This window comes from Vombatus ursinus, unplaced genomic scaffold (assembly GCF_900497805.2).
Source record: "Vombatus ursinus unplaced genomic scaffold, bare-nosed wombat genome assembly UNPS02014801.1, whole genome shotgun sequence".
Lineage (NCBI taxonomy): Eukaryota > Metazoa > Chordata > Mammalia > Diprotodontia > Vombatidae > Vombatus > Vombatus ursinus.
Window position 1 is genome coordinate 6,220,235 of NW_020954579.1, and position 10,955 is coordinate 6,231,189.

Below are 10,955 nucleotides of genomic sequence, written 5' to 3' on the forward strand. Positions count from 1 at the left end.
ACCCAAGAAAGGCAGTAATTTGTTTAAGGTCATACAGGTTGCTAGTGGTAGAGGTGTTCCAATTCCCAATTCTATTTTTTCATACTTCTCTTTCCCCCCCTCATTTTCTGCTCTATTTTCCTCTTTTGTTCCATCTCATCCCCCTCCCCATACTCTCTCTCTCTTTCTCTCTTCCTCCCTCTCTCCCCCCCTCCAACTCCCTCTACAAACTCTCTCCCTCTCCCTCTCCTCTCTCCCTCCCTTTCTCTCCTCTCTCTCTACTCTCCTTTCTCTCCCCCTCCCCATCTCTCTGTCTTTTATCTCTTCCTATCTCTGTCTCTCTTTGTCTCTCTTTCTCCCCACCCCAATCCCCTCCATGTGGTTGTTAGGTATCTCTTTGTAGAGAGGTGCATATGTCCATGTGAGGTTAGTTCAGGTTAGATAAGGATTTCCCTGGGAGAACAAGAAAACAGTCAAATAAAGTCTAAGAAACCCTCTGCAGAGATGACATGTATCTAAGGACTTGGAATTACCCACATCTGATGCCTGATTAGACAGGAGAGGGACGGTATACCTTCTTTACTCAATGTTTTTCTGTCCTCATCTTTGTCTAGCAACCGTGTTCCAAATCCTCTCCTTTCCTTTCATCTGAGAGGCACCAGAGCATATGCAGTGATGGAGAACCTGTGACCTCGAGGTCACATGTGGCCCTCTAGGTCCTCAAGTGTGGCCCTTTGACTGAATCCAAGTGTGAATCTAAGACCCCTGGATAGGGGATGGAGAGCTGAATTTGGAGATCAGAAGTACTGGGTTTGAATCCTTCAGACTCTTGAAAGCTCAGTGACCATGAGCAAGTTACTCAACTTTTCTGACCTTCATCTGTAAAATGGAAACAGTAATAACACCTATCTTGAAGGGTTGTCGTGAGGGTGAATGAAATAATTCACGGAAATTGTTTTCCAAACCTTAGCATGCTATATAAATGTAAGCAGTTTATTGTTATCATTATTATTATCTTCATTGTGGGTCAAAGCCTTTGACATAACATCATAAGATTCAGAGCTTTGAGAGCTGATTCTACGAACTCCTTCTTCCTCACCTTTGCTTCCTAACCCGCACTTACAGTGACCCCACCAAACTCCCTCCCTAAATCTCACTTTACTCCATCCCCTCATCACTCTGCCTCCTGAGGCAAGCCACTTTAATCCTTCTGGGCCATTGTCTTACTTGCTCAGGGAAGCACTAACTTTGGTCCTTGGGAGGGCTGGGAGGTGGGGTGTGGAAGGGGTGCCACACACATTGCATGCTATGGCTGTGTGCCCTTGGCATGTTGGGCTGGGCATGGTGCTCTTTGCCAGGTGCAATGTGAACTTACAGTGAGTGGGAGAATGGCCTTCCCCTATCCCCACCCCAATGTCCCCCTCCCACCAGCCCCAGCTAATCCCTCAGGGTGGAGTCTCTGTTCCCCACTTAGTCAGCACATCTTGCAAATCCCAAATGAAGTTGCCCCAGGGAAAAAAAAAGACCAAACGAAGAATCTGGGCACTCATGGCCGCTCTCCTTCTGAGGCTGTCCCACTCTGACCCTTCTGACAGTCTAACCTTCCTTCCAGGTCTCTCCTCCTTTCTCATCTAAGCCCCCTCCCCTGCTTTTTTGCCCTGTATCCCACAATTCCTACACACTCAGATGCCTCACTCTCTTCTGCCTCAGTTTTCCCCAATTTGTTTCTTCTCCTTCTTTCTCACTTCCTCCTCCAGGAAGCCTTCACTGATTCAGTTCCATTCAACTTTGTCCTCCAACCAGCTTCCCCACTCCTAAACCTAGCTCAGTGCTGAGGTCCATACTAACCTATTCATTTGTTCATATTCCTTGCTCTCTGTTCCCCAAGTGTGTGTCCTGTCTCCTCCTTCAGAATGGGGCCAGGGCCACAGCCCCTCCTTCAATTGAATGTTCCTCCACTTGTACCTCAAGGATCATGGAATCTTTCCATCTGACTTGCAGCTGAAGTTGTCTCTATGTATTGCTCTCCAGTCTGAACGTGAGCTCCTGGAGGCAGGGGCTGTCTCACCTTTCTTTTTATATACCAGGGCTTAGCATAGTGTTTTGCATGTAATTAAGTCCTTAATAAATGCTTTTTCCTTCCTTCTTCCCCCTCTGTTCTCCCTCCCTCCTTTCCTCCCTTCTTTTCTTCCTTCCTTCCTTTATTTCCTTGCTTCCTCACTTCTCTTCCCCCATTTCTCTCTCCTTCCCTTCCTCTCTCCCCTCCTTTCTCCTTCCTTTCTTTCCTCTCTCCTTTCCTTCCTTCCCTTCATCTCTTTCTTCTTTCCTTCCTTCATTCCCTTCCTTCCTTACTTCTCTCCCTCCCTCTCTTCCTTTCTCCCTTCCTTTCTCCCTCTCCTCTTTCCTCCCTTTCTCTCCCTTTCCTTCTTCTCTCCCTTTCTCTCCCTTTCCTTCTTCTCTCCTTTCCTTTTTTCCTTCCCTCCCTCCCTCCTTTCCTTCCTTCTTTCCCCCTTTTCCTCCCTCCCTCTCTTCCTCCCTCCCTCTCTTCCTTCCTTCCTTCAAGTTTCCTTTGGGGAGCCCGTGCTTTTAGAACATAGATGGATGTTGTTCTCTGGCAAGGAGCAGTATAAAAAGCACAGGGTTTGGAGTCAGAAGACCTGCGTTTAAATCATGACTTCCCAGTTCAATCTCTACGTGACCTTGGGCAAATGACTTCTACTTTCTTGGACTCCACTTCCTCATCTGAAAAATGAGGGGAATTGAACTAGATGATTCCCAAGATTCCTTCTAGTTCTAGATTTAGATTCTCCTGTGCCTGCTTGTGTGTGTGTGTGTTTTTTTTTTTTATTCCTTTCTCCCTTTCCTTCAGTGGGCAACTGTTGGGGATCTCTCGGTGGGGGTGTGCAGCCGATAACACAACCCGGCCACTGTGACCACTCCTGCTGACGCTCAGAGCACTCCTCTGCTCCCAGAGCAATGTTTACGTGTGTTTGTGGATGTCACTCATGCTCCTCTCCCTAAGATGCCTGATTCCAGGAAGGAGGAGAAACCCTGATGCCAAGAAAGAGGTCTGTTTCAAAGTGGCATGGAGATCCAGGAATCTTCCCTTCTACTTCCACTTATTTCTACATCTACTGTGTGTTGAAGTAAGAAAAGCACTGGATTTTAGAGCCCTGAGGGTCAGGGTTCACATCCCAATTCTGCTACTTACTATCTGTGGGACCCTGGGTAAATCACCTAACCTTTCTTATCCTCAGTTTCCTCATCTGTAAATTAAAAGAACTGGACCCACCCCTTCCAGTTTTAAATCTATGAGCTTGTGACCTTGGAAAAATCACTTTACTTTCTTATACTTCAGTTTTCTCATCTGAAAAATGAGTCAATGATACTTTCCCTCCCTTCTAGACCTTTGACTTTTTCACTCAAGGGAACTCCCCATGTAGAAACTTTTTTCTACCAATGCAGATCAGTAACTCTTCTGTAATTTACAATTTTTAAAAAAGTTGCCTTGGAAATGGAAAAGGGTTTTAAGTGACTCACCCAGGGTCATGTAAGGAGTATGTCAGAAGTAGGACATGAACCCAGGTTTTCTTAACTTTGAGGTCTGCCTTCTCAGCATTATACCATCCTGAATCTCAATGATCCATGCACTACATAAATGTTGCTATCTTTCATGTGTTATCTAAGTGTCGGGTATAATCATAGCTTCAGAGTTCCTCAGGAATTCTGGCATATCAGGATTCCAATCAGTCCCTCTTCACCCCAAATCCCCGACCTTAGTGCTAGAGCCCTTAGAGCTTTGGAAAGGACCTATCCCACCCCACCCCCCAGCACCCTGCCTTTGCTAATCATGAAGATTCCCAGGGGGAAGGGGGACTGGAGGAAGGAAGTGCAGGAGACCATGGGCAGAGGTGACTTGGGTTCAGGCACTCTGAATTACCCACACCTGGGGCATGATGGGACGGCACAAGGCAATTGTGCTTTTCTCACTCAGTGCCCACATTTATCTGGCTACCCCCTCAGATCTGATCCCCCTTTTGTCTCATGCCACTTCTTCTAAGTCAGGGTAAATTCCCAATGCCCTCTTTGCCCTCTAGCCTTCCTGAGGCTGGTAAAACTGATCTCCTAGCACTCCTGGCTTTTTCGTCTCTGGATCCTAGGCTTTCCTGGTAGTTGGTAAACAGCCTATTAAGCTGATTAGAGCAGTGTAATTAGAGATGGGAAAATAGAGGCCGGAGTGCTGGTAGGGGTTCCCCCCCCCACCTCCACTGAGGCAGAGCTCCCCCAGGGGCAGGTTGATGCAACTCAGACTGACACAACCAGACAAGGCTAGAGCCCAGAGTTTGGGATGAAGAGTGAACTGAGGGTTGGAGTCACAGCTGTCAAGTTCCCAAGAAGCAAGTGCTCCTGGTGGTTTCAGCCCAGAGCCCCAGCCTAGCTCAGAGAAGACAGCTCTAGAGGCATTGTCATGGTATATATTATGGGAAGGTGGATGCTGAGGCTTAAATAAGAGGAGGAGGACTACAAGACCACTTTGGAGCATGGAGATTGAGAACTCATCTACTAGTGGACTTTGCCTGGTAGTAATGCCAGGGTCCTGTGATGGTGTGAAGTATTGCTTCCCCTGGGGCTCACCCAGCCCTCTGTGGTCCCCTGTGGGGAAATGAAGGCAGTATGAAAGGGAGTTAGGGACTATCTCCTGGGGAAATATTCAATGATGTGGCATTCTCAGTTGCCAGCATTAGGTACAACCTTGCCACAAATGAGAGTGACACACTGTCCCAGTTGACGGGTTAGGGACTGTCTAACTTTAAGGCATGGAATTAGAGGGCTCCCCTATTTCCAGCTGAAGGATTAAAAACTGTCAAACTGAGGATTTTGGAGACCATTCCATCCCTGCTGGGGAAGGGGACAATTAAAGTCTATTCTAGTGCAATTAAAGTCTATTCTAGTGCCAGGCTGCCTCTAAGAGGGCTAGGGATCATCCTTTCTCAGTTGACAGATTTAAGGACCCTCAGTCCATTCTCTTCCCTCCCAGGAGCCTGGCCACTGCACCCAAATTGGTGAGGAGTGTATTTCTTTAGTTAGACCGATTCATCTTTTATAGCCAGAGTCCTGCTGAGCCCTATATTTGAACCCAAACCCTGAACTAAAGTTGGTAGTTAGAGCAAAAGGGGTGGGGAAGAGATGACAAGAGGAGTGGGGCCATTAAAAGAGTTTTCTTGAATCTGACCTCAGGAAAATCTCTTCCCAGGTTACTGCCCCCATTGGACCCAGGGTAGAGTCTCCCAGACCATGGATCTCTCTATGGTGTGGATTTAAAGGTTTATGGAATCATAGATTTAGAGCTAGAGGTCTTCAAATCCAACCCCTTTATTTTACAAATGAGGAAACTGAGGCCCAGGAAGGGCAAGTGACTTTCCCAAGGTCACACTGTAGTGGAGCTGGGATTTGAGCCTGCTTCTCTTGACTCGAAGTCCAAAGCTCTTTCCAAAGCATTGATAAGTGGGAAATTAAGGTTGATCCAATCATTCAATAAACATTTATTAAGCATTATTATGTGCCAGGCACTGTGCTAAGCATTGGGATGTAATTGGGGAAATGAAAGGTCACTGGCAATCTACTGGGAAGGACTGTGTATCATTGTGGGAGAAGGAACAGTAGCGACTCGGACCCCCAGATATGGTACCAGGAGAGATAGATTGAGGGAGGGTAGCTCAGCCTGGATGAGGGTGTGGCATGGAGGGGAGGGGCTCTCGAGGATATGCCAATGCCACAGGACACTGACCTGGCTGAATACTTATTGGCTAGGCCGGGGGGCACTTTTTCTTCTGGTAAGAGTTTGGACAGGATGGCCACTGGGGTCCCTTCCAACTTCTGTGATATCCTAGGTGCTGCCAAAGGTACTGCCTCTCTCCCTCCAAGCATTACCTAAAGAGGTGGAGGAGAGGGGCTGCCCATGGCGGCTGGACTATTCCCCTGAACATGGTAGAAGGCAACAGGTGTGGCCCAGGAGGGCCAGGCCCGGGGAACTGGGCATTCATCCCATTGGCCTCCTCACCATCCCAGGGGCATTTGCCAATGGCTGCCCCACCCTTCTCAACTCTGGCCTCCTGCCAATCCCTATGGCAGGGAAGTGCCCCCCATCCCCATCCTAGCTTCTGTCCAGCCCCCTTCCCACTACTCCTGTCGTTCCTTGGTGCCCTTGCCCCACCCCCACAAGGATGCTTGTGGAAAGGGGGGGGAGAAGCTGGTCAGGCAGGCTTGGTGGAAGGGAGGAGGAGGAGGAGAAGGAGGAGGAGGAGGAGGAAAGGAAGGTCATGGGGTGGGGCTGACCCCAGCGGGAGGTCACCAGGGCTGTTAATCCAGCCTGACTTCGGCCCTGGGATGAGCAGGGAGGTATTAGGGAGTTTACAACATCCTTTCATCCTGCAGGCTGCCTACCCGCCCTCTCCTTCTTTCTTTCTTTTCCTTTCTTTCCTTCTGCCTTTTTTTTTTCATTCCCTCCCTTTGCTGGCAGCCCAGCCCTAATAAAATGCAGTGTCTCCACCAAGTCTGCCCGCCTGCCGCCTCACTGCTGCTCCCACCCGCCTGCACGCAGCCCTCAAACCAAACTGCTCCACTCAAGCCCCGCCTGGCAGCTGCCACCTTAACCCTTGCCAACCCAGCCTGGCCAGGCTTTGCGACTTCCTTCCCTCCTGCTGCTTCTTGGAGGGTCCTGCTGGGCCTATCTTAGGATTTCTGAATCCTTCAACGTGTGTCTGCGTGACCTCCATGAGTGTGTATGAGCAGTGTGTGTGTGTGTGTGTGTGTGTGTGTGTGTGTGTGCGCGCGCGCGAGCGCGCCTGGGAAACAAGGCTCTGCCTCTATCTATGTTTGTGTTTACTGGATGAGATGACCTCAAAGATCCCTTCTAATCATAAAATTCTATAGGTGTGTGTGTGTGTGTGTGTACAATATAGTGGTGTTCCTTGGGGTTTGTGTGTATATCCGAGTCTACATGTGAGGCTGTTGTTTCTGTGTTTCTTATCTGTATGTTTCTAGGTGTATGTGTGTCTCATGTATCAATATCTCTCTGTATTTGTGGGATGCTGCCATTTATCTGGCATGTTTGCCCATGTGCTTCTACATTCGTGTGTATGATGACATATGTGTGCATATGTGTGCATCTCTTCGTCTAAATCTGGTTTTGCTCTGCTGCTGTTTTGAGTGTTTCTGTGTTTGGGATGATACGTGTGTGATTCTGAATGTTTAAATCTGTTGGCACTGTGCTTTCAATGTTTCTCTTTGTGTGTGTGTGTGTGTGTGTGTGTGTGTGTGTATGTTGGTATGTGGTGGTATGGGAGCTGCCCGCTGTGAATGAGTGTGACACATCTCTATTGCTTGGTGTGTGTTTCTGAGTCCATACAGGGCTGTAAGATGGTTCTGTGTTTCTCTACATGTCTGCATGGCAGAGATAGACTGCTGTGTTTCTTGGCACACCAGCCTCTGTGATGCGATGTCGTTGAATGTATGTGTACATGTGCATGACTCTTGGTCCTCAGCGTCCAGCTGCCTGGTGAACTCAGTGCCTTCTTCATCCAGCTGCACAGCTTCCTTTGAAAGGCCCCAGAGCTTGGGGGCTGAAGAGGGTGGAGGTTATGTTGGGGAGGGAGTGGGGCACCCAGCCAGCCCAGAAGACTGAGAGGTGAGAAGCGGGGAGGCCAGCAACCCTGGTCCTGGTCGTTCAGCAAGGAGAGGGTTCTGAGTCAGGGCTTGGTTCTCTCCCGGGGAAGGTAAACATGGAACCCACCCGCCTTCAGACATTAGGTCGTTTGTTTATCTCCCGTCACCATTGCTATCCCCAGCCCAAGTCCAATTTGCCTGGAGTCACTGCCAGCAAGGGAGGAGGTGAGGGGAGCTGGAGAGGGTGCCCCTGTCTTTAGCACCCTCCGTCCCCCAAACTGGATGCTCAGCTAGACCAGATACCAGCCCTTTAAGATGCAGGGAGTGAGGGGCTACGAAGTGGGGAGGGGACAATGGGGTGGGGAATGCCTGTGTAAGCACGTCTGTCAGGAGCCAGAGATCAAAGAGCAGCCCTCAGGTGACCCCGCAGCCAACAGAGCAGAGGCAAGCTGCCTGGCAGGGGACGCCACGCTGAGTGGAGTCCCTGGGGCCCAGCCTGCCCAGGGCATCGGCCTGACACGGGAAGGGAGGTCAGAGAGAAGATGGAGACTGGCAAACACAGGCTCTGCTTACTACTTCCATGAACCTGCTACTTGTGTGACCTTAGAAACAGCCCTTTGCTTCTCTCAATTTTCTTATCTGTAAAATGGGTGAAGATTAGAGTAGAGATTTTTGACTTGGGGCTCACAGAACCATGGATAGATTTGGAAGGGCTGTGAATTTGAATGGGGAAAAAATACATCTTCATTTTTACTAAGCTTCCAGCTGAAAATGAGCAATTTCTTCAATTATAATTTTTAAAAAATCCTTTAACCAGGGGTCTAAATATTTCACCAGACTACTAAAGGCATCTATGACACACAAAAAAGTTAAGGATTCCTGGTCTAGATGATCTTAAAATCCCTTCCAGCTCTAAATTCTACATCCTAGTAAATTTTTGACCTCAGAACTGAAGTCCTTTCTGATGCTTCCCCCTCCACTACCACTGGACTGGGGTGTTCAGCCCCAGAGCAAAGAAAGGATATCAGAGCCCAAATCCAAGCCCCAGGGTCCTTGCTTTCACTAGCACAGGGTGGAAACTCACCAGCTTTGACATGGTGGGGAGAAAATACACAGGAGATTTACCCATTATTCACACTCGTTCCACCTTCCCTAGAAAACCCTTTCCCCTCAGCCAGGGACGATCAGTTCTTCAGTCCAGGGAATGAGTCCTCCTTTATCCCCAAATCCTTCTTCCCAACCTCCCAGTGGGCTAGTGGCTAAGCCATGAGCCTTTAGATTCAATTTTTTTTTATTAATATCAGATATAAAGTTGGGTCCAGTAAGAAAGCACAAAGAAAGAGGAGAATAGTATGGTGGGGGGAGTGAAGGGGGAGCTGGCCAGGGCCATGCTGTCTCCTGGAGTGGGATTCCCAGAGACCCGCATATCTCCTAGCCTACCCACCCATCCCTGCCCCGACCAAGCCAAAATCCACCAGGAGCCAACAACCCCGTTCTCTCAGTTCTACACACAGCAAGATCTGTACAGGAAGGAATAGTCACATAAATAGGAAACCACGGCAGGGAGGAGGTGGCTTCTCTCTCTTAAAAAAATATCATATATGTATATGTATATACATATACATCTCTACAGTATTTGGGTTCCCCCCCTTCTTTGGTGTTTTACCACAGTAAGAGTAGGAGGAGAGATGGCTTTTGAGGTCCCTGGGGGGGGGGAGTAGAGTCCCAAGGTACCCCCAGCCCAAGAGGAAGGAGCTGAGCCATCCTACCATCCCATCCCCCTTCTCTTTCCTTTCACTGAGCATTTTCCAGCCCAGTCCAGCCAGGAGAAATTTGTTTCCTCTGACACCCAAAAGGGGATGGCGGTTACTTTTTCTTGGTGGCTGGTTTTCTTCATGACTTGAGGTTTGGGGGCTAAAAATCACCAACTTACTGGAGGAGGGAGAGATGAAGTAGGAATGTGGGAGGAGAAGGCGAAGATGCCTAAGAGGGGAGTTTGGTCCTATTTCTTAACAATGCCCTTCGTTTTCTATTTTTCAACAGCTTTTAGACCAAAGTTGTGCAAAGTTCTGTACACTGAACGAGAAACACAGTCCTGGGGAAGTCTATTTAAGAACCCCTAGCAGAGAAGGGGTCTGGGGTCCTAGAGAAAAAAAGAACCACTCTGAGGGTTCCCTTCTTTAAGGCCACAAATAATCAGTCTTTTCCCCACTCTGGGTTTTTTCTTTGGTTTAACCCCCACTTCTAATATGGGGTTTGAGGGAGGTGGAGAACCAGGATAGAGGGGACAGAAAGAGCCTCCACCCATTCCTTCTAGCCTTCTTACCAAGGGAATTCATTAAATGGTCTTTCCAAGGGCTGGTAGGGAGGAGCAAGGTCTGACTATGAGCCAGAATCTCCTAACCAGCTTTGCCAATACCTCCAAGCACTCTCTACCTTGCCCTTCCTGCCTTCCATCCCTGAAGTCTCTAGTCCAGAGAATTGAGGCAAGTATTAAATCCTACAAGACAGGAACCTCCCAAAGCCTGTCCAGATTCGTCCAGGGAAGATACTGTCCTGGCTGAGTACAACGAGCCCCAGCATCTGGGGGACCAGGTACAGCATGGCAGGGGCAGCAGGGAACAGAGTGTGGGAAATCCTGGGTTTCTATAAAGTTGTTCAGGAAGAACCCAGATCCCTGAAGAAAGGGGGTAGCCTAGGGAGATTGGGGGGCCTCTCCCTACCCCTTCCACTCCTTGCTGATTCCTGAGTATCGGCCATGACGGATGCTCCTCTGGCTCAGTCCTGGGTTGTCCTTCGTTGGTAGTGGGTGGGGAGTCTGGGTTCCCCCAGGATCCCAGAACAGGGGTCCCCCTCAGTACACAGCCCCACTGTTAGGTGGGGGGCCAGGAGAAGTGTGATGCAGGGTGGCAGGCGGAGGGGGTTGCTGTAAGTGAGGTCCGCTCAGGTTCTGAGTGTGATACCAGGAATTGGTGGGGTCGTCCAGGTAGCTGGGGGAGGCGCTATAGGGGAGTGGTGGGGGTAGCTGGCTCCGGGTTGGGGCCGAGGTGCTGTGGGAAGAGGTGTCCCAGAGGGCTGGAGAGGGGGGAGAGTTGCAAGCCATGGAATCGCTGTTGTTGGGGCTATGCTCCAGGGGTACCTCCCCATTTTTGTAGAGCTTCTTAAACTTGGACCTACGGTTCTGGAACCAGATTTTTACCTGGAACAGAAAGGGGGTATCAGTTAGCGCAGAGCCAAGAAGAGGTGGGACATGGGCAAGGGGAATGGGGAGTGCATCGGGACATTCTCTCTCATGTCAAATACCTTTATAT

General features: G+C 49.3%; 1 protein-coding gene across 1 annotated transcript in view; it reads right to left on the minus strand.

Annotated features, from left to right (window-relative positions):
- Window positions 1-8,919: 8,919 nt before the first annotated feature.
- The window catches only part of DLX3 (distal-less homeobox 3), a 5,564-nt gene continuing 3,528 nt past the window's right edge, over window positions 8,920-10,955 (minus strand). The window contains exon 3 of the mRNA XM_027873119.1: window positions 8,920-10,843. Within this exon, the coding sequence (XP_027728920.1) occupies window positions 10,499-10,843 (345 nt within the window). The 3' untranslated portion in view covers window positions 8,920-10,498. The remainder of the gene's footprint in view (window positions 10,844-10,955) is intronic.